At 40.5% G+C, this 24436-nt stretch overlaps 2 protein-coding genes across 3 annotated transcripts; one reads left to right on the forward strand and one right to left on the reverse strand.

Annotated features, from left to right (window-relative positions):
* The first annotated feature begins 6018 nt into the window (after nt 1-6018).
* rasl12 (RAS-like, family 12) lies at nt 6019-13049 on the forward strand. Of its 2 annotated transcripts, XM_040005121.1 has the most exons (5): nt 6021-6646; nt 7068-7124; nt 9025-9098; nt 11185-11375; nt 12323-13049. In XM_040005121.1, the coding sequence occupies exons 1-5, from the start codon at nt 6472-6474 to the stop codon at nt 12654-12656; spliced, it is 831 nt and encodes a 276-aa protein (XP_039861055.1). In that variant the 5' UTR covers nt 6021-6471; the 3' UTR covers nt 12657-13049. The 2 variants fall into 2 exon arrangements, with proteins under 2 accessions (XP_039861056.1, XP_039861055.1); XM_040005122.1 differs by lacking the exon at nt 7068-7124 and having other exon boundaries at nt 6019-6646.
* Nucleotides 13050-14830: 1781 nt separating this feature from the next.
* On the reverse strand, nt 14831-24436 carry si:cabz01068815.1 (solute carrier family 51 subunit beta). The gene is made up of 6 exons (XM_040005119.1): nt 24201-24436; nt 21462-21503; nt 19548-19931; nt 17912-18028; nt 15860-15950; nt 14831-15772 (listed from the first exon to the last, which is right to left on the reverse strand). Exons 2-6 carry the CDS (start codon nt 21499-21501, stop codon nt 15460-15462), a joined length of 945 nt encoding a protein of 314 aa, XP_039861053.1. The 5' UTR covers nt 21502-21503; nt 24201-24436; the 3' UTR covers nt 14831-15459.

Here is a 24436-nt window from a genome sequence, read left to right on the forward strand (position 1 = left end):
TCTGAATGAGGGACCATTCCATTTTTAAGGAGCCGTTGGAAACTCTACTAACTAACCTTATGAATAAAGTTCACTATCAGTAACATCATAGCACCACCCAGCTGTATAGAAACTCCGTCATGCTAGCTCACGCAGTACGAGTTATTGTAACTGACTGTAAAAAGTCAGCACAACGAAAATAAACTCCAGCTAAACTTGGTTTATATCTGACCCAGATAGACTGCAGGTCATAACTTCTTACCTGAAGTTCAGTTCACCTGACACTCGGACTGGCGGCCGCCTCGGGTCTCTCCTCCTGCCTTCTCTTCCCTCATACACCAGCTGGCCTCTGTGGAAGCTCTGCCATAGCCACCACCAAAAAACTGAATTATTTTTACACATCAACCAGCATCTGCCCAGTCCACCACCTCTCATTGTTCATGCCGTTACAAAATTTTTTTTTAAAAAAGTCATCAGCCCACCGGGCTGCCCGATGGTCAGTCCAGCTATGTTAACCTGCAACCAAATCTGCAGCTCCATACAGCAATGTTACGACTTGGATTATATCTTATAACTCATAACTCTTATGTTAGCTCCCCCCAGTAGCCTACTGTCTGATATATTCGACGGTTGCAATAATTCTTTAAGTGTTATTTTTTCCTTGGTATTCTAATTTCACCGAAGTTTACTAAACTCAACAAACTTAATATTACTTACCGGGACATTTATTCTCTCCTCATTTTCTTTCACTGAAAAATTGTTTCCTGCGGTGCTGTCTTTCTCCTACCTTTGCTAACGTGATGCCAGTGTTGCCAACTCCTCAGTAAGGAAAATCGCTATTGGTTGTCCTAAAAGTCGCTAGAAGTCGTTAAATGACGTCATCGCCTAATTTGCATAATTGGTCATGCTAATCTAATTGTAACCTATGTTGTTGGAGAGAGAAATAACATCGTGGAAGAGACATAAAGTGAGTAAAAAACGTCCTAAATGCATTTAGAGTTTATTTAGAACTACAAATTTAATTTCTTTTAGCAATTATCGTTTTTTTCTAACCAAGATGGCGCCGGTGTACTTGGCTTGCCGTCCGTCTCGCTGCTTTTTACCCTCCCTTTTTCCCTTACCTTCCCCTATGGACCTTGGCACTGTGTTTTTTATCTTTATTTTTCTAGTCTTATGTTTATCTAGTGGTTGTGGACTGATTACATATGACAGGCAAACACTTTTAAATCTTCGTTCTTTTCATTCGTTTCGGGCCGACCCCTGCTGGAGTGTGGGCAGCGCTAACTTACCACAACTGGATTCGTCCTGCGGCTTCTCCTACCTACCGCTTCCTAGTCTCCACAAGAAACGCTACAGGAAGCGGGGAAGAAGGAGTGGCCGTCACGTCCGTCTCAGGGCCTTTCTCAGAGCCAGAATTATGGACCATGTACATGCTCACCTGGACACGCCATCATTTTCTCCCTCCTCCCTGGATTGCCCGGACACTAAACTGCTTACTCGTCGCTGGATTTACCCGGCTGATCGCCAAGCATCTGCCCGCTCTGCGACACGCTTTCCTACTCGGATTTGGATAACATCGCGCCGACGGGGAGTTTGTCGAAGCAATCTATGCACTCTGCCTCGTGCCTCTAGAGGTGACTTAGTACCCTGGCCACGGATGGCACTGCTTAATGTCAGGTTGCTGGTAAATAAGACCTTTGTTTTAAATGACTTATTCTCTACTAGTGGCCTTGATGTTTTATTCCTTACAGAAACCTGGATTCGCCCTGGTGAGCTCATTCCTTTCTCTGAACTTCTTCTTTTGGACTGTGCCTTTTTTAGTTCACCGATGCTTTCTGGTAGGGGAGGTGGTTTAGCCTCGGTTTTTAAAAACGTATATAATGTTCGGCAACTTTCCTCGCCTAACTTTGCTAGTTTTGAAGTCCAGTTATTGGAGATGACTGCTTCCACGACCACTTTATGTGTGTTGGTCTATCGACCGCCCAAATATAACAAGTGTTTTATTTCGGACTTTGCCGACTTCTTGGGTTCCGTTCTTTTTAAATACGATTCTGTTCTTATTCTTGGTGATTTTAACACACATCTGTTGTAAGGATGACCTGCTTGCTAAAGACTTCTTGCTTTAATGGACTCTTTTAACCTCCTTCAATGGGTAAATGAACCAACCCACGCTAAAGGCCATATTTTGGACTTGGTCTTTACGTATGGCCTGGATATCTGTATTAAGGATATAAATGACGCGAGGATTTCAGATCATTTTCTAATTTCCTTTGATATTGGCTTATCTGCCGCTGGACTGCAGCCTGGAGCTCTTTCTCGTCCTCTACGCGTACTCAGCTCTGAAGCTTTGTCAAAGTTTGCTGTGTCTTTTTTAGATTTGGCGCCTATAATTCCTGACTGCTGCTCAGTTTGCTCATCTGATGGTTATGCTGATACTTTGCTATCATTATTTTCATCCACCTCTGATTTGACTGTACCTGACGACTGTTCTCTCTGTTCGGTTGATGGTTGTGCTAATATCCTGTTATCTGTTTGTTCTTTTATTCTTGACTTTGTTGCTCCCATCAAAATGAGGCGCCCTAGAACCTACTCTCATTGCTGGCTAAACGATACTACACGTGCCTTACGACGTGTCTGTCGCCATGATGAGAGGAGGTGGAAAAAAGATAAACTTCAGGTTTCTTATGATATGTTACGGACCAGCCGCTCACAGTTTCAAACTGCTGCTAGAATGGCTAAGGCATCTTTTCTTTCCAAAGTCATTTTGGCTAATGGTCACAACCCCCGTATGCTATTTAAAATTTTTAATTCTGTTGTTAATCCCTGTCCTGATATGCCTTTACTGTATTCACAAGCTCTTTGTGAGCGTTTTCAAATTCTTTTTTTAGATAAGGTTTCATCCCTTAAGCTTTCCTTTTCGTCTGCCTCTTATCCTGTCTTTTCCTCTGAGTGTAATTCAACTTTTCATCAATTTGAGCCCGTGTCGCTTTCGACTCTGAAGCAGCTGGTTGATCAACTGAAAAACACCAATGCTGTGTTTGATATTCTCCCATCACGCATTGTTAAGGGCTGCTTTGATATAATTGGACCGAGCATTCTGTTCTTAATGAATTTTTCTCTACTCTCTGGATCTGTCCCACTGGCCTTTAAGCATGCTGTAGTCCAGCCTATTCTCAAAAAGAAGAATCTTGATTGTTATGATCTTTTGAACTATCGACCAATCTCTAAGCTTCAGTTTCTGTCCAAGATCCTGGACCGACTAGTTCTCTCTCAGCTTCAGGCGTACTTAGACGCGAACAACATTGCAGAGAAATTTCAGTCTGCCTTTAAGCCACGGCACAGCACTGAAACGGCCTTGCTTAGAGTTCTCAATGACCTATTTGTAAGCACTGACTCTGGACGCTCTGTGGTCCTGGTTTTATTGGACCTTTCCTCTGCTTTTGATATGGTTGATCATAACATTCTTCTACTAAGACTTGAGCATACTGTGGGTAAAAGAGGCACTGCCCTCAACTGGTTTAAATCTTATCTTGCTGACAGGTCTTTTTCGGTTAATTTGGGCAACTTCTCATCTTCCTCGGTACCTGTACGCTGTGGTGTGCCTCAAGGATCTGTATTAGGCCCTATTCTCTTTTCGCTATTATCTGCTCCCTCTTGGAGCAATTTTTGAGAAGTATAATATTGCCTTTCATTGCTATGCTGATGATATACAGATTTATTTTGAGATTACTGACGATCTTGCTATGTCTTTTCTCTATTTTCATGAATGCATGCGTGAGGTTAAAGGTTGGTTCAAGAGTAATTCTCTTGTCCTGAACGAAAAGAAAACGGAGATCGTGGTGTTTGATAGTAAAATACCCCGCGACCAACTGTGCACTGCTCTGATGCCTTTTGCTAGCTCTCCTTCTGATAATGCCAGTAATTTGGGCATACTACTGGATAGCTCGCTTAAATTTGACAAGCAAGTGTCTGCTGTTGTGAGGTCTAGTTTTAATCAGCTGCGCCTCATTTCCAAGGCTAAGCGCTATATTCCGCACACTGACTTGGAAAAACTCATTCACGCATTCGTGACTTCCAGGTTGGACTACTGCAACTCTCTTTACATTGGCCTTTCCTCCACCCTTCTCGTTAGATTGCAGACTGTCCAGAATGCGGCGGCACGCCTTTTGACAGGTAGCAGGAAGTTTTCTTCCATCACTCCTGTTCTCGCTGGCTTGCACTGGCTTCCAATTAAATACCGCATTCAATTTAAAATGTTACTTTTCACCTACAAAACCATTAATAACTTGGCGCCGAGCTACCTCAATGAGCTTCTCAGGTTACACACTCCTGTCAGAGCACTTAGATCTGCTACCCAAATTCTTCTGGAGCAACCTCGTTCTCGGCTGAAGTCTCGCGGTGACCGCGCGTTTGCTGTAGCTGCCCCGGTCTTATGGAACAACCTTCCTGTCGCTATCCGGGCGTCTGATTCTATGCCACTGTTTAAATCACGGCTGAAGACTTATTTCTTTAATCTTGCCTTTCCACCTAGTTAACACTTGGTGTGCGTTGGTAAATTTTTATCCGTTATGCTTGTGAACTATTTTTATATCTTATGATTGTCAAGGTTTTTATAATTGATACGTGCCTGGTCCTTCCTCTTTTCCCTCCCATCTCCCTTTTCCTATTTTATTTTTGTCAAGCACCTTGGTATACCCTTGGTTTGTTAGTGTGCTTTATAAATAAAGTTTATTATTATTATTTATTATTTTTAATGTCATAATTCCAACCCTGCTCCTTTACCCGGGCTTGGACCGGCAAAAGTGACCCGAAATAGGCACTCTGGTGGAGTTACTTTGTGTGTGTGTGTTTATAAGTAGTTTTAAACCTTGTGATCCACAAAACAGCATAAGAGTAAAAGAAGAACTGACTGCGTTACAGCACCCACTGCTTGTTGAGAGTAAAAGCGATACCCACTTTTACGTCTTTTTTTAGCGACTCTTTTTAGAAAAAAAGTCGCTAAGGGGTCTGAAAACTCGCTAAATATAGCGACAAAGTCGCTAAGTTGGCAACACTGCGTGATGCACATAGTGCAGAAGCCGATGCTGCATTCACTTACACTCGGATATCTGAGCTTCACAGTGAAAACGTAATCGTACATTTGATATTTGATTACATTTTATTGTTTTAGCTTTGGAGTGGCACCTGGGGTGGCCAGTCTGGTTGGGGGGATGGCCTGTGCCCCCCCAGGCCACCCCGCTGGACACGCCACTGGATTCACGTAGCCTATGCCACAATAATGCTATTGGAATGACATTAACAATATTTCACACAATCTGATTTTTTTTTTTAAGAAACAAAGACAGCTACAGCTCTTAAGATCAAGAACAATACTTACTTTAAGCTGTATCACAATAGTAACCAAAATCATTTACAATGTAATATTACGTATAGGTCATGCAAATTTTATAAAGACATAAAATAGGTGAGCCAGACGGAAAAAAGAAGCCTCTAGGTCAGCGGTCTCCAACCTTTTTTGCACCACGGACCAGTTTATACCCAACAATATTTTCACGGACTGGCCTTTAAGGTGTCGCGGATAAATACAACAAAATAAAACCAGTACTGGTACCGAAAAAAAGAAGATTTATTCATAACACACATGAAAAGACCCAGGAAAACAGAGTTAACGATAAAAAGGATAACAAAATAACGCTGAAAACCGATACAAACCCCTGAAAACCAAACATTTCACACCTGAGCCTCAACTCTCGCGGCCCGGTACCAAACGACTCACGGACCGGTACCGGTCCGAGGCCCGGGGGTTGGGGACCGCTGCTCTAGGTTATCCTCTGACAAAACTATTCACAGCTTAAAGGCTTCTAATTTTGGTAAAAAGAAAAACATCCCTCAGGATAAATAAAATTCATCTTATCTTTAAACAATTTTATGTAGGTTGTCCTAATAATTTGGCTGCTGTAACAGTGCTCTCCAAACATTTGCATCGATAAGGTTTGTCTTGTTAAAAGGAAGCTGCTAATATGATCACAAATGTGCTTTCTTTTAATGGGAGATTTGAACTTGAAATGGGAATGAAGACGTGCTACACAAATATCCTTTGGCACCCAGAAAAGCTTGGACTGTCCCTGTACAGAGGTAAGAGAAACACAGTTACAAATATATGGTTTATTTATGAAAGGATGGACTTCTGAGCCCTCTCTTGAGTGAAATCAGACAATTTGCTCCACTAGCATGGGGACAGCATCAGCTTAGTAAACCTGGTGGTGCTTCCATCCAGTTCAGTTTAGCTTTTTCAGGCTCCGTTTGAAATCTTTTTCCTAAAATGGAGAGGTCAGTGCATCATTTGCACACGACACCGTTTCTGCTTTCCCCGGAGCAGTAGAGGCACACTGTGATCACAGCACACATCTGGATCTTATCGTCTTTTTATTTTCAGTATTTTCATCTGAGAGAAGAGAAAACAAGCATATTTCTCAGATTCAGCATGTTTGGATGTCTATTTTCTGCCTGTTAGCATCATTTGAAAGCAGGGGCATCTGTCAGGAAAAAGTCTGTGTAACGGTCTGTCTGAAGATATTCCTGTCGATGATGTTTGGGAAGGTGAAGACGTGTAATCCTGCTGAATGTAACCTGGTGATTCTTGGTGTGATGGGCTGCGGGAAGTCAGGTCTTTTAATCTTTCACTTCAACAGATGTTTAATTTTTTTAATCTTCCTTTTTAAACTGAGGGCTGACTGATTTGCTAGATTGTTTTTACTTGTAACCAAATAACTGTTTTAGCAATTCATGTTTAAGAATCACAAAGTTACAACTTCAGTGAGCCTGCATGAACACCAGATCCACCAGGAAATAAAGTAAAAGATTTTCAGTAGTAAGTAGAAACAAAACATTTCAACTTTCCAGAGGAAGTTGTTTCATGAGATGGACAGTTCCATAATTCCCTGGGTGGTTTTTATTTAGCATTTTCCCTCAAACGTTCAATGTGTTTTTGTAGCAGTGGTTTTCTCATGCCCCTCACTAACCCTGGTCTCTTGAGGCTCCACGGTCACTCCCATAGATTCTCTTCTGTCTTTGTTCTTGTTTTACAGCACTGACAGTAAAATTTCTCACAAAGCGCTTCATCACTGAATATGACCCTAACCTAGGTAAGAAAACAAACAGCATTGCTGGTCGATGGTGATGAAAGTGCTGTATTTAAAGTGAAATTTCCACCCAGTATATTTCCCCTTCATGCTCAAGTATTTGTATTGTGTCTTGGAAGCCAGTTTCACCATATTGTTGTTTGTGTTTTACAGTTGTAATTGTCTTCAGCCTGTTGTGTTTCCTTTTAATGTGACTTTTGTTATGTTTCTGAGGGACACATTTTCACTCTTGAGTGCATCACCCCACCCCCATGCTGTTCTGGAGCCGATTACGTTCAGAGTTTCAAATGAAAATGGACTGAATACGTTTCATTTTCATTGATTCTTTTACTCGCAGTATGCTGTAAGTGATATTTAGCATCTCTGCTGAAGAGAGTCATATGTACAACCTGTGGAGCCTTAACGTTCTCACTGGGATTTGTATGCGCAGATGAAACATTATGAATGAGAAATGACTTCGATTTGTAGATTTGTTTAAAAACAAACTTTCACATTTTAGACATTTTGTACACAGTCCCAATTTTCAGAGGCTCAGAAGTAACTGCAGAGTCAATGGTTTTGTTGTCAGGAGAGTGGCCTGGCTCCAGTCAGTGAATCAGAGAGCAGCCTGGGGTTCAGTATCTTGCCCAGCGGTACATTGGCATGCAGACTGGAGCAGCCATGTATCGATCCCTAGTGGATTACCTGCTCTACCTTTTGATCTACAGCTGCCCCTAGAGAGGCATGTTCCTCTGTTTTTCTGTGACAAACTGAGTAAATAAATGATCTAGAGTTTATAAAATACGTTGTGTTGAGCTTCTGTTTGGTGGCTATTCACCGAAAGTCTTAGTAGGAGTTCCAAAGAGATGCTGGTGAGTAAAAGCGGCTGCACTTTAATCACATCTTGATGAATTGAGTTAAAATCCTCTGTGATGGTGTACAGAGGCAGAATTACAAACTGTATCATGGTCTAGAAGCACTTATTATTCTCTTTGACCTGGTGACAAACAAAAGCGATTTCTATATCTCCTCTTTTCTCGTGTAAGGGACAAAGTCAGACCTGAAAACAGTGACTGACATGTAATGTTTAAGCGTATGCACTTTAACGTTTTAGACCTTTAACCCTCAGCTGTGATGGAACAGACTCATTTATTTCAATGAACATAATTATTTTTCTATTCTTTGTGATGAATTCATGAATTTCTGCACTTTGTTTTATCTGCAGTAGCATTGTTGCCTTTTACAACATTTTAAGGTTCTTTATAGCTCTCTAGCATTCATTCCTCTGATGATGCCAATGGCTGCAGTCAGTCGATCCCTTTTAAAGTAAAATGATGCATCAAATGCCCCTTAATATGAGTGCACTTAGAGACTGAAACAGAATGCCCGAATTAACAAAGAAGCTTGATAACCTTTATCTGGAGGTACCTGTTTATCTGGAGTTTTGTCAGATTAGATAAAGCAAAGAAAGCCTGGCTATGTTGAATTTCCTTCTTTGTATAGCCCTAAGGTGCATCTGAATATGCAGATAATCCTAGAACCTTCATGCAGTGGGCTTCTTTCTTTCTTAACCTTCATTCAGACTGAAAACAACCACTGAACATGATCAACGTTTTTTCAAAAAGCTGCAAGAAGCCTTTTCACCCCTGTACTGTGCAAGCTGCATTTCCCACAAGCTACACAAGATTATAAAAGTTAAATTAAAGGACATATTATATTTTACACAGACAAGGAGCACACAGGCCAATGGAGCAGAGCTATTGTTATAATTAAAATCAGAAACATTACACTGATAATATTCGGGTTCTTCTTATTTTTATTCACTGCTCCGTTACTGTGTTTACTGGAATTGTTTACTTCCTGCACAGCTATAGAAAGCCTTTGAAAAGTTAAACATGGCTGTTCTGTGTCCTTGCATATACAGAAGACGTCTACTCGTCTGAGGAGGTGGTGGACCAGCAGCCGGTTACACTGAGAGTGATGGACACCTGTGAACAGGTATGAGCCAAAATTTGGTTTTCATACAGGAAATTATTCTGTGGCCTATGTCTGGTTTTCAAAATAAAAGCCCCAGAATGGTTTGCACTTTTCCTAAATAGCTTGCAATTACTTACTGGTTCATATTAAGACGTGTCAGTGGGGTAACATTTTCAAAATAAAATCTTTTAGTTAATTTTAGAAAATTTACATGATACCTAGGACTGTGTCTGACTTGTTTTTCTTTCCTTTTTTCGATTGTCTTGTCCTGCACTATCAGAATTATTGTCTGAATTCCAAGAAAAATGCCCAACAGATGTGTCTGTGAAGGTTCTCAGTCATCCAGGTGATTGTAGTCTAAGGAGCTTGGAAAGAAAAGCCTTTGGACAACTTTAAGTTTCTTGAAGATGTTTCACTTCTCATCCGAGAAGCTTCTTCAGTTCTAGGAGCAAATGGTAGAGAAGCTTGTCTGTTAAGCCCTATGGGGAGTGCCCCTAAGAGGGTCATGGACCCCCTACTAATCCTCTACCTAATTGCACGAGCCAAGGTGTGAAAACAGGTGTGTGTCACAATCAGCCAGGGTTTCGAGTGAACCCATTGTGAAACCTGGCCCCACCCTATCATGTGACTTACTGAGGTTAGATGGCCCAGGATGTGAGTGGGCCTTAAGGCATCTGAGAAGGATCTCAAAACTGGATTATAGATGGCAGACAGTTGGTGTCGTAAACCACCGCTTCTGTTCAAAGATGGTCGCTCACAGTGGACATAGATGCTTCTTTCACTCCTCTTTCAAACCATCTGTCCTCTCTGTCCAAAATGTGAACATTGGCATCCTCATAAAAAGTGACCTTTGACCTTTCAGTGTAGATGGACAGCCGAGTCTTGTCTCGTTGAGGTGGCTCTTCTATGTTGTGCCATGTGTTTATACCAATCCTCGCTGCTCTGTACAGCATACACTACGTTGTCAAGTTTGGGTTTAGGAGTTCTGTGTTTGGGATGAACCAGTTTGTGTCTGAGTGTGTGGCTGGGTCTAAAGTACACTGGGATGTTGTGCTTGGAAAAGACTCCTGAGTTTCTCTGATAAACCTGCTACATAGGAGATGAGAATATCGTTCCGTTTGTCTTTCTGATCCTCCCTAGTTGGTGTCTGATCTTCTTTTCTGTGCATCTTTGCTGATTTGGTGAAAGCCCAATTAGGATAACCACATGTTATAAGAGCTTCCATGTTACATGTGTGTGTTCCCTCTTTTTCCCTTCTGGCTTAGTGGGAACATTTTCTGCACGGTCTTGTAAGCTGCTTGTTTAAGTGAAAATACATTGATGGGTTTGTTTGTTTTGCACTAATAAAGTTGAGGAGTTGTAAAGTATTTTGTCTCGTGTCAATTATATCGTCAATTATATCGTTATCGCAAATTTTCAAATGTATATCGTGATAAATATTTTTGGTCATGTCGCCCTGCTCTACTTCAGATATCCAGCACCAAAACTCTGAACTGGTGGAAAGAACCAAAAGAGCCTGGATGTAATTGTCAGGTGTATTGCCGTGACAGTGTGAGCAGTTGTTAGATGACGTAAAGGCCATCTTGAACATCTGTTGACCTGTATAGTGCATGCTACGTAGTATTTTGTATTGTATTAATAGTAGAGTGGGATTTCTAATCAATTTAAAGGTTTTTCAGCATATCTGACACCAGAAGTTTTGGTCTAAGCTGACTGATAGATGCACTTCCATTTTGCAAGGGAAAAGATATCGATTCATCTATTTTTGAGAGTGTCCTGTAGATATCTGACTTTCAAAATAAAAGCTTGTCTGCATACCCAAGGTATCAAAATGCCCCCCACCCGCACGTTTTTTACTTTTTATTTATTTATTTATTCATTTACTCTGCTAAATCTGCTCAGCTTTTTATCCAACTTTTTTCCATCCAAGCTTTTGGCAGCAAAACACTGGTCAGCTCCATTAGCAGCAACATTGGACATTCATTTCTCTAGAAATTGAGATAATTAGTGCACTGTGCTGATAGCAAAATCTTTTAGTCTAGAATCTAATGACAGCTCACACAGTAATTTACAGAAAATGAAATTGAGTATGTGTGTGTGTTTGTAGGAAGGTCCAGTGAACAGTGAACGTTATCTGTCATGGGCAAACGTCTTCCTGGTGGTCTACAGCATTGATAACATGGAGAGCTTTAATGGCTGTCAGCTGTACCTGCAGACACTTGCCTCACACAACAAAACCTTCAGGCCACAAACTCCCATCATTCTTCTGGGCAACAAGAAGGACATGGACAGATACAGGCTGGTATCTGTGTGTGTGTGTGTGTGTGTGTGTGTGTGTGTGTGTGTGTGTGTGTGTGTGTGTGTGTGGCAGCATGTAAATTAGTCTGTAGACCTTTTCACTGAAATTAGCCACATGAAGAAAGCTTTGTCTCAGACGTCCCTGGAGAAATGAAAAAGACACCAAAGTCCTCATTTGTAAATTTGACTACCTTTAGAACACCTTTTTGATATACACTCATTAGACACTTAATTAGGTACAATTTGCTGGTACTTTGGTTGAACCCACTGATCATGAGACACAAACAATTAACATATGTTTAACTTCAATCTTTAATGCAGTGGACTCAACAAACCATTGTGTTGACGGTTAGATACTCAAAATAATTGGACAAACTAGTATAATTTAAAATAAAATTTTGGATTAAAATGCTTTGCAGTCAATGACTGCCTAAAGTCTTGACACCACGATCATCACCAGGTGCTGAGCTCATTTACAGCAGTCACTGTTTTTTCTCTCTCTGCCTTTAGTTTCGGCTTTAGCAACTGAAAAGCTCTGTTGTGCTGAGAACGAGTGACTGAGCTGAACATTGAAAAATATGTTATTTCTTTGTCTGCACAAACTCTTGGGTTGGTGTTGGAGTGTCCTTTGGGTCATTATCCAATTGTACTGTGTGCTGTCTGATCCGTATTGCAGCATTTCTGTGAATCTGAGCATGTTATAGGCCTGCATGCGTCACATTTCATTTTGCCACTTTTACCTGCAGTCATCACTAAACACCAGTGACCCAGCTCCACTGACACCCTTACCAAAACATCTGGCCTTCTCGCTCTTAAGTGTAACGAGTGGTTTGCACCTTGTTATAAACCCGTGTTTTAATTCATGAAGACATCTGTTGATTGCAGACTATGACAGTGATACTTGTTGTAAAGGTGTTTTTCCTAATCAGAGAAGTTTGTCCTATCAGACAGGTGCGTCAGTCGGATGGTGAGGCCTTGGCGTCTCATTTTGGATGTGTATTCTTCGAGGTGTCAGCCTGTCAAGACTTCCACTCTGTACAGCAAGTCTTCCACGAGGCAGTGAGGAGGGCGAGGAAAGGCGGTGCCTGTGGCTGCTTGGTCCCCGCCATCTATGCCAGCGAGGACAAAGCACTTCTGGGTGTCCCATCCTTTACTACACCATGTTACAAGGAGCTGCCAGTGCCTGCCAACGCGAAGCTGATCACAGTGAAGACATCCAGAGCTCAGAGCAAACGGAGAGCTTCCACTCTCACCTTACTCAAAGGGTTTAAGATATTTTGACACATTCTACTGCATGTCCTGTGATACTGTAAGAGAGTTGTAGGTCCTTATGTAGACAGGCTTCTGAAGCAGCAAGAGCAGCTCCACCCTACAGACATTTGGCAGGTTCAATGAAAAAGCCTGAGCAATCTTAACGGAGGCTTTTCTTAATATGTTGATTTTATGTTGAGGTTTTACACTGAAAAAACGGCCATGTTGGATTTACTTAACTCAATAGTGGACATTGGTTGCACACAACTGTTTTGCCTTGGCAGAAATTTAAACAACTGAGATAAATCAACACAACGTATTCATGTTCAGTAAACCTGTGCATTTTGTGTTGATAAAACGCAAGTGAAACATGTTCAGATGGAGTAAGTTGAGCTCTTGGAATCCTTCACAATTTTGTCATTTTATTTCAACACTATTCAATAACTTTTACCACAGTACTACTTGGTCACTTAAATACTACATGTTGTCTTCATATTACATAATGTTCAACAAAGTCTGGTTAACATAAAAAATGAATGAATCTACAACAACTACCATCCTTCTATCTTGGTTGCAGGGGGGTATAACCCTGAAGTGATAGGGTAAGAGGCGGTGTACACCCTGGAAACCAGTCTATCAAATAGAGACAAACAACCACTTGCACTCACAGGTAATTTAGAATCGCCAATTAACCTAACCTAACTCTAATGACTGCATGACTTTTAACTGTGGGAAGAAACTAGAATACCCAGAGAGAAACCACTGTAAACTAGCCAAACTGTGGATTTGAACTCAGGACCTTCTTGCTGTGAGGCAACAGCACTAACCTCCATGCCACCAATCCAGGTATAACAAATGTAGGAAAGCAATGATTTCATGGCTTGATGCAGAATCTTCTGTACATTTTTGTCCTTGACAGGTTAAACCACAGTAAATAACAATAGCACACACGTGGTGTGTCTGTAGATATCTGCCTCTTATAATTCCAGTGATTTTCCTGCAGTTTGAAATCTCGTGTGATCTTGTGAATTTTGTGAGTCCAGCAAATAACCACTCTCACTAGATTGGGAAGGACACTGTCTCAGCTGAACTCTTGACACACACATACACTGATACACACTCATCCCCCTCCCTTTCCAAACGCCTTCGACGCTTGTTCCCTCCTGGAGAACACGGCGGGTCTGGGCCCAGCGCTGGAAAAATAGCTGCAGGGCAGGATGGCTGCTGTGTTTGCTTGGGATTACTCCTCACCCCCCACCCACCCCCGTTGCTGGTCACGTGCTCTATAATGTTGTGCTGTGGACATTTATGTGCTTTCTGTGCAGAGGAGTTTTTTTGTTTCCTGTTCTCATGCTGTCCTCCCAGGAGCTCAGCATGAGTAGAGGTCTCTTTTTTCCCTCTTGGACTTTCCCATTGTTTTGTATTTCAGTGATTTTCCGTAATACTACCGGTCCCCTACCTGTCTCCCCATGTGATGTCTGTGTTGTGTATGTAAGGTCGGGGGGTCCCCATTTCACTGCAGGGCAACTTGCATGTGACAAATAAAGTTCTGATTGATTGATTGATTGATTGTATCAGGTCATCTCAACAAGAAGAAATTAAGTTGTTGAATTTCATACAGATCCTACACGATTTCCTAACGTTCAAGATAGAAACATGAAATTTTTGTGCTCAAATTACAAGGTAGACTTTTTTTTAATGTAACAACCACCCAATTTACTTTATTCAGTATACCAAAAAAAGTAGAGGCAGGAGGCTCGGCTTGAGATGGATGCCTTCCTCAAACCACGATCCAAAGGTGTAGCAAGATTTAACATCGCTATATTATTGACTTACTTCACTCGAACATGATTTAATCTACTCTCTCTGCATATCATGTAGTTTCTACATGACACAGTTACACTTAACTTTAAAGCATGAGGCAATTGTGTTAAATACACGCAAGATGCTTACATAAATCCAAGAGATGGCCAATCCCTTTTTTCAGCGTAGTTTGTTTTTCTTATGACCTCCTTAATGTTGTCATACATCCACTGAAATGATGGATAAACCAAACCATTATGTCACTGAGAAAAAGACATGCATGCCTTTTAAGCTTGCTCTTCCAATGTGGTGAGCAGCATGAAGGAAATTCTTTCTCTACGCTAAGCAATGTTTTCCCATATCAGAGACATTTATACGAACAATGACAAGTCCGAAAGGCCTTCAAGATCAAAGCAAGTGATTTATTGTGATGCAATAATATCTGAGGCATCAGCACAACACACAAAAGTACTCAAATCTCATTAAGTTTTTCCCATTTCAGTTCACAACACAGGATGGAGGAAGACTAGAACATTCGGTGTCTATTTGTCAGACTCCCTGTGGACAGAACCTTATTGAAAGCAACTTTACAGCCCATCAAACCAGAAATCATCATCAACACCACAAGAGGAGCCCTAGAAACTGAACCATCAGCAGGGGCAGAGCTGCCTCCTTTAGCCACCCCAAAACTAACAATGGCGAAGCCCACTGGGGGAAAACCCACATAAGCAGATCTGAACTTACATCCAGAAACTGTTTTTATAGAATACCTTTACAGGGAACCATTTTTACACAACTTTTGTTCCCACATGGACACATTTTATGAGCGCAACCACCCACTGAAACTGTAATGTAAACTGTTATGAACTTTATTAGGAATGAATAAAAAAGAGAAATGTTTTCTGATCATTTGAGGGTTTCATAAAATTTCACTCTGAAGTCATGAAAATAAGAATAATCAGAAAATTATGATCAATTATTAAAGCAAACACTGCCACTCCCACTGCCGCTGGTATTCACTGTGACCTCTTCAGCTCATAATCTTCACTTCATCTGGAGAGTCGAGCTCAGCAGCTGTTATTTTCTCTTTCCTCTCTTCCTCCTGTTTCTCTTCCACCGCAGGATCTGGGTACAGGCAGGAGGTGTTGCCATCTTTCCATGTGACCACAATATTTCCTGCATTGCTCTGCTCGCTTGTGTCACTGTTGGACATGTGAGGCTTGTTTCCCTGCAGTGGCATGTCTGATGCTGGGTGTGTGCTGTTTTCTTTGAGCAGCTCCTGATCTTCATTTTTCTGAAGCAGAGATGTTGCAGCCTTGTACTCTGCTATCTTCTTCCTGCTCCTGTTTGAGTTCGTACAGAAACCTTTAATATAATATACAGTATATTCGCTCTCAAAAAAATAGCAGTCAAACAACTTCGGGTCATACTTATTTGCCATGGCTCCCATTCCCAGGAGAAGAAAACCAACAAGAAGGCAGACAAAGGCCAGTCCCAGCAGTACAAATGTCCATGTGGTTGCTGCAACACGAGGATAATTAAAACCTGAAAACCTCCCTGCCCTCTTTCATATGAGAAAATCATATGCACACTGCAGAATCAGTAACACACACACACACGAGTTAAATAAGGGCTTGTCAGTATTTCCCAACTTTTTATTTTTGATAATCTGTAGAATATTAGCCTCAAAACAAATGTGTATCTACAGATGTGAGATGTTTCCCTGATTAGAACATGTAAAAATTTGTAAAAAATTTGACATAACAGTATTTTCTACATGACAACATAACATAACAACACTAACCTTTTAGTCAGTGAATTTTTCTGCATTTTTGAATGCTCGCTTTCTTACTGAAATATGTGGTATCAACATTTTTGCCAAATGTGTAAATTAACAGCATTTTGTCCGAGCTGTTCACAGCTACTCCCCCTGACAGCCTAATGAGTAATGAAAATGAACCAGTGCCAAGACCCTTGTGGTCTGGTTCACCAGCATGAAGCTGAGAAACTGCTGAGCAGAATTCTTGCTCTGAGCTTTATCATTTAGCTTTTCCCCCCGAAAAGTTTCCGTTTTCTATATGGAAAAGCTTTCAGCATGTGGCAAAGTGGCTGGGACAGAATTCATTTGCCATTTGTCACTTGCATATATTGTTATTTTGTGTTCTGATATCTTATAGTCTATCATAATGCTTTAATGTAGTGATGGGTCCAGCAACACTGACGCACCGACGCATGTCTCAAGCTCACAGAGTGAAACCTGTATCGGTGCGTGAGTCGCTTTAAGAAAAAGTCACGTGATCGATACAGCCGCTGTATCGCTCATTGCCAACGCGCCAAGCTGTGTTTAAAAGATGCCGAATTTTTCTGAATAAAAATTTATAATAAACTCTGAATCAATTACATTTAAATGGGTAATATTACATTCACAATACTTTCATTTTAATTTTCACTTAATGTCATTCACAATATATTTTAAAGATGTCTGCAATAGTTGCAATGTAAAAGATATAAAATGATTCCATAGAAGGTACAATAGCTTACAGTGTGTACAAGTATGACTAGGTCATTGAATCAGTGTCTGTTGAGTCTCAAGTAAGGTGCCTGCAATGATATTTAAGGTCCAGCAGGTGTCAGTATGGAGCAAAACAGCAACACTGTGTCGACACAGATTGATACAGTTTGGGGAATGTGCTGAGACGCTTCACGAGGCCTCATCTACCCATCACTACTTTAATGTAAACACAGCACATGCAACCTTGGCTCTACATACTATCCCGGGTCTGTTTGTGGTAGCATTGGTTATATTCATTTCATCTTAAAGCTAAATGTCACTTCATCATTAATTGATTTGAATCTTTCATTTGTTTATGTAGCTTGGTTATACTTACCATTGTGTGTTCCTTTGAGCAGGTCCTATGTGTAAAAAAGGTCCCCCCAGTACTTCCTGATTTTATAGGATATGATGTCACTGATTATGTCAATTGGGTGTAATCAAATGAAGAGGTGTTTCTTTTGTGTAAAATTGTTTATTTCATTTAAAATAACCTCATGAGTCAGATTAAGTGAAGAGATTGACTTTTCAAACTGTTTAGTTGGGTGAATGAGTTAAGTGGAAAAATGATTTTATTCCTGTTTCTTTGTCTAGACTGTGTTGCTTAGTCTATCCTGTTTTTCCAATGGTAGAGGTTAATGAGATCCAGGTGTGAGTAGAATTCTATATAAAGCAGGTGAGATTTTGACAGGTTCTTATGTTTTTGTGAAACAATTGTTGAAAGGCGACGCCAGAAAATAAAGAACACTTAAAGGAAACTTGAACAGTCTGCAGATGCTGTCTTCCTATCACCTTCCATGCTGCTTATGTTATGCTACTTCACACAGCATACTATGTCTCAGGAAAAAAAAATTGCAGACTATCCAAATTACCAAGTATTTCATGTTACACATCCATTTGGATCAAGTATTCTAGCAGGAGCAGCACTTACGGTCCTCTGTGCGGTAGAACCAACGTAGATACTCTCTTTGTTCCTTTGTCATAGCTGTCAGCTCTCCTGTTTGCGCTTCATCCTCGTACGTCAAATCGTCAGAAGCTCTCCGATGTCCTTAAGAGGACACACAGACAGACCCCACAGAAGCTTTGATTGTCAAACACAAATGTAGCAAACTGAGGATTTCAGTATCAGCTCTTAAATTTGTCTCTGTACCAGTAATGATAAAGTGGCAGGAGAGCAGGAGAGCCGGTCCTCTACTGCCAAGTATGCATGCAGAGTATCACTGGGCAAGATACTAACCCCAAGTTGCTCTCCGATGCATCCATCGCATTATAAATGTGTACACATGTTAGGAAGCACTAAAAAGCTTAGAAGAAAAGTGCTTGCGTGATTGGGTGAATTTGGCATGTTGGGCGCTTTGTGTGCTCTGGGAGAGTAGAAAAGCGCTATACAAGAATTAGTCCATTTACCATTTACATGTGCTGTTCATTAAACATACTCTTCTGAATGTAATATATTTTGAGTTCCTTAGTGATAAACTGTAAAGATTTTGTTGGCCAAAGATTCAGGTCACTGTGACCTGACCTCCTCAAAGCACTTTCTAACACAAGTCTCATCCACACGATCACACACACATTCATACAGCTCTTATCTATACACTTTGATCTAACACTCACACTCCAGTGGATATATCAGGACAACTTGGGATTCTGTATCGTGCCCAAGGATACTTTGACACATACAAAGTACGTTATGTGGATCCAGCTTTCTAACTGCTAGCTGACTCACAGTCTCTCATGACAAGAATGTGTTGCAATGAGTTTTCTTTGCTTTTCTATCTTTACTGCAATCAAAAAACACAGGTCACTAATAAGCACAATAGTATGGACAAGTTTGATTTAGACAAGATTAGCGAAAGAAATTCACTGAAGTTTAAATGAGCTCCACCTTTTTCAGCTGAAGAATTAAAGTGATAAATGAACACTTTAATAGAATACTTAATATTAACTACTTTTTGACTACTTCAATATATTTTCATGAAATCACATTATTGCACTTTCACTTTAAATTTGTCCGAGTTCCTTTTCTACTTATATGTGAACGTGTTGCGTATTGCTAAAGCAGGATTTACGGTGTGTCCGCGTACATGTGGGGGTTCCACCCACCCTAGATACATTCCCGTGCAGTCATCCAATATCCTGACTGCATTTTGTTGGAAGCGTATGACATAAGCATCTGCCAAATGTAGACTGGTTAATAAGTGAGTCAGAATAGAGGAAAGAGTGATAGCAGAGTTCACTAAACTACAAAAGTCCAACATAAAGAAGCACAGTGGCTGCGGTGGACATTTTCATTGTTTTTAACTCTCTTTGTGTGTTAGAACTTCTCTGCTGCCGGCTGATAGACCAAAATCTAAAAGAGCAACAGTGGCCTGCAGACCAGCTGTTACACACACTTTGTACACTGCCAGCATCTGACAACAGAGGCAGACTGCAGGCCTACAGGCAGGCCCTGGACTAAAGTGGGCAGTGAACACGCTGTCTTTGGTGGACCATAAATCCTGCTTCAGTGTGAAAAGTGTGCAAAGAACAGAAAAGCTGCTTTCTGTTCAATAACTACTGAGTCTTACTGAATCTTTCCTGGCAGATGTCCCCCTGATCCAGAGATCTCCACTTTGGGTGTTTGCTGTGTTGTACGAGGATCGCATGCTGGCCATTGTGTGACAGAAGCATTGATAGCTTTCTACTGATCAGTTGGTCCCGGTCACAGTCCCATATTAACCAAGCAGCATCCACCTCGGGTCCGTGGCAATCCTGGGTGTGCACTGGCCCTTCGTGCTGGGCTGACAGACACCTAGATGATGCGACACACATCAGCATGTCCCGACTGATCCAGATCCACTGCTGATATTCAGAGTCTAGGTTGCATGTCTTCAATTGGACTTCACCTGTATCTGCTGAATCTTCCAGACACAGGTTGTGCTGGGTGTTGTGGATCATGAATGCTCTTGCCCCTGCAGGTGTTGACAGTATAACAACGTTAGATATAGACCACTTAAAAAATGATATTTTGCATGGTTGGAGCTTAACAAGGTTCCAAGTAGAGCTTCAACATGGAACAAGACAAAATGCGAGTGAGACAAAACATTTTTTTGAGCATTCAATTTATTTAAAATAACGCTTAAACTGAAACAGGCTGTTTTACAGCTGATCAAAAGTTTAGGACCACATGCCTTTAAAAGGCCATATCTGTATAAAAATGTCAATTCATTGTCATTTTCTGTCAGGTAGTCAAACTGTCATGATGTTCTGATGGCAAAGGCAAAAAAAAGTTCCCTTTTTGAATGTGGTTGGGTTGTTGAACTGCATAAGTAGTGTCTCTCACAGCACGCCATCGCTGCTGAGGTGGGACACAGTAAGAAAGTCATCTGGAATTTCTTAGATGATCCTGAGGGTTATGGAACAAAAAAATCAAGTGGTAGACCCAAAGAAATGTCACAAGCACTGAACCAGAGGATCCAATTGGCTGTCCGTCAAGACACTGGACAATCCTTGACCCAAATTAAGGCTTTTACTGGTGCCGACCGCAATCGCATAACCATCAGACGACATCTGAGACTGAAGGGCTTTAAAAACAAAAAACATCTTCAATGGCCTCGTCTCTGTTTTGCACTTTGCAAGAGACCACCAAACATGGGACATTGAAAGGTGGAAGAAAGTTTTACTCTGATGAGAAAAAAATTAAACCTCGATGGTGCTGGTGGTTTCCAACGTTACTGACATGACAAGCAGATCCCACCTGAGATGTTTTCTACACGCCACAGTGGAGGGGGCGCCATAATGGTCAGGGGTGCTTTTTCCTTCAGTGGAACAATGGAGATTCAGGTGGTGCAGGGGCGTCAAACGGCCGCTGGCTATGTCCATATGTTGCAAACGGCATCCCTCATGACTGAGGGCTCTCATCCGTGTGGTAATGACTGGGTTTTTCAACAGGACAACGTTGCAGTACACAATGACCGCACGACAAGGGACTTCTTCCAGGAGAATTTTGGACCATCCATTTGCACCATGGGGAAGGATGGAAAGTGAAATTTACAAAAATGGACAACAGTTCCAGACAGTAGATGCCCTTTATGCAGCTGTCTCCACCACTTGGAGAAATGTTCCCACTCACCTCATAGAAACGCTTGCATCAAGCATGCCGCATCGAGTTTTTGAAGTGATCAACAATAACGCTGGAGCTACTCATTACTGAGTTCATGTTTGGAACTTTGACTTCTGTTTTGGAGGGGGGTTAGTGGTCAGTTTAAGCGTTGTTTGCAATAAATTGCCTGCTCAAACAATGTTTTGTCTCACTCCCATTTTTTCTTGTTGCATGTTGAATCTGTACTTGGCACCTTGTTAAGATCCAACCATGCAAAATATTGTTTTTTTGGGGGGGGGGTTGTTGTTGCCATTTTTCAACTTTTGATCGGGACTGTATATATTATATTAAGTATTAATAAAATCATTTCAAAATGTGTTTGAATAACAAGGTTATTTACCAGACAGGAGCAGCAACAGTAAGATCCTGGCATCAAACATATCTGAAAAAGACAGAGTAAGGGGATTCTTTCAGAACACTCAATAGAAGCTGTACAATATAATGCCAAGTGCAGCAATATCATCCTGTTGATATCAAACATACATTGACTATACATCTATTTATTATCAGTACATTTCTTTTATATGCCCATTATTTCATCTCTTTTATTCCTTATCTTGCACTTTTAATCTTTTGTACTACTGACAGGAGGGTTACATTTTGTATTCTATTCTATTCTATTCTATTCTGATTATAAGACTATAAGACTATACTAACTATGTTTTTTATACATGTTTACATGCAGATAAGAGAGAGCCAGCACAGTGGCAGATTTATTCTGGTCAACCAAGAGGAAAGTGAGCACACATCCAAAGAACCAGCAGTACATAGAGAATAGTGGTGTGTGTTATTTCCACAGCCAGTAAAAAAAATATTTGTATAGTGTTCATGTTGTTTCAAAACACCTTTAGTGCTTGACTGACATATTTCAGCTTGTAGGTGTCACCAGAATCATCATAAAACTATATGAATAAAACATTTCAAATACTATTTATTCTTTTAATAGGCAACCATATAATGTATGGGTCAGAGAGACAAAGTTTAGACCATGTGCCAAGATTACCCACTGGACCAAACGTACCAATGCAGCAATACAACTGTTCAGTCTAAAAGCATTGCCGGACATCCCATATGGAAAAGAAATAGTAAAAACATACATGATTTACTCATGAAAGTGGCCACTTTCTCATTACTTTCATATATTTTTTTAGTAAGTATACAAAACATACAAGTTTCATTGTATAATTTTTCAAGGGATCTTATATGTGTTTTCACTCTTGTATGCTTTTCATACAAGTTTCATACAAGACAGATAAAAACTTTATAAGATTTATATATATCTTTTTCATATGGGATGCTTTCATCCATGCAACTTTGAAGAGTGTCAGCTGTGTCAGAAGTCACTTCTCTGTCTGGCTCACAGTGAACAAATCTCATTGTAAAGCTCTATTTGAACAAGCATGTGATGAGCCAGTCAACTCCAGATATATACCTTGCATATAAATATAATATGGCGAGCAAAAAACAACTTAAACATAAAAAATCACAAAGAAAGAACAATACAGTATCCACATCTTCACCAAAGAGTAAAACAGTGAAATGTGGAGTATTAAACATTAGGTCTCTCCCCTCCAAGTCTCTGTTAGTACATGAGTTGATAATTGATGAACAAATCGATTTACTCTGCCGTACAGAAACCTGGTTGCAGCAGGATGATTATGTTAGTTTAAATGAATCAACACCCCCGAGTCATTCTAACTACCAGAAACCTCGAAGCACAGGCCGAGGGGGAGGTGTGGCAGCAGTTTTCCACACCAGCCTATTAATCAACCAAAGACCCAGACACTTTTAATTCATTTGAAAGCCTGATGCCTTGCCCACCCTAGCTGGAAAACTCAAAAATCTGTCTTATTTGTAATCATCTATCGTCCACCTGGGCCTTACAGAGTTTTGGTCTGATTTCTCAGCCTTTTTATCTGATTTAGTGCTCAGCTCAGATAAAATCATTATTGTGTGATGTTAACATCCATGTAGATGCTAAAATCACGGCATTTAATCTCTTATTAGACTCCGTTGGCTTCTTTCAAAATGTAAAAGAACCCACCCACCACTCACTAATCACACTCTGGATATTGCTTTAATGTCGCCAAAGTGCTCGCTTATAGGGGGTCATATGATTGGATTTTCTCTGTATGTATTATTGTAGTGTATACCTTACAATATAATGCGCCTTGAGGTGACTTTTGTTGTGATTTGGCGCTGTATAAATAAAATAAAATTGAATATAAATCTCCATAATGTGTTTCTAATATTACTGACCACTCAAAGCACTTTTAGAGTACAAGTCACATTCTAACCATACATTTGAATATTAGGTCAGTTTTATGATTGTTACATACAATTTTTCAGCTGGTATGATTAATGATTATGAAGGCCGGAGAAACCTGCGGTCAGCTGAGAATGAAAAAGCCACCTGGTTGTGACAAAACATTTCTCCTTCTCAAAATGCAATCAACTTTCTGGGAATGTGTTCAAAGACATTTATATGGGATGTGGCACTGATAAGCTTCAGTCTGACTCATTATCACTGCTGATTTTCAAAAGGTTCAGCAGCTAACCTCTCACCATCATCCTAATTTAAGGGCTTAAAATCATTATTAGTACTAATCATTCATTTTATCCATAACATATTTTTAATGTCTTTATCCCTCTTCCCTTTTTAATTACTTCTATCAGACTACCCCAAGTATTTTGTTTCTTAGTGCTGTTTGACTGCAAAGACGTCTTATTTTCAGCACACCTTTGGATCACTTGCACAGATGTAATACTTATTTTGTTTCTGATGAAACATGTCCCTCTCTTCAGAACTAGTCTGTGGCACAAAAAGAAATGTTTTTCAATTCAATTCAATTCAATTTTATTTATATAGCGCCAAATCACAACAAAAGTCGCCTCAAGGCGCTTCATAGATACAGAGAAAAACCCAACAATCATATGACCCCCTATGTTTTGTTTTTTGGGGGTTTTTTGCAAACAGCATGTAACAAACTGTGAAACAGCTTTCCCCTTCATAGAAACCTGCTGGTTACACTTACGTAAATCACAAGAAACCGTCTATATTTACTGATAGTGTACTTACTTTTTGATGCTCCAGCTCTGGCAGAAGAAAGGAGAGAGTATCTGTGTGCTATGCAGGCAGAAGGCTAAAAATGAGACTTTCCAAAGTGAATGGGGAGGAGACTGCCCAATGTTTCATTACTCCGCCTTCTTTTTCTGAACGCTGATTGCGTTAAAGCCCATAAACAGAAACACTGTGATATTTTGTTGAATTATTAAACAGAACTACTATGTGAAGCTGAAGCCGGTTGCTGTTCT

Source organism: Simochromis diagramma, unplaced genomic scaffold, assembly GCF_900408965.1.
Source record: "Simochromis diagramma unplaced genomic scaffold, fSimDia1.1 OVJJ01000085.1, whole genome shotgun sequence".
Taxonomy (NCBI): domain Eukaryota; kingdom Metazoa; phylum Chordata; class Actinopteri; order Cichliformes; family Cichlidae; genus Simochromis; species Simochromis diagramma.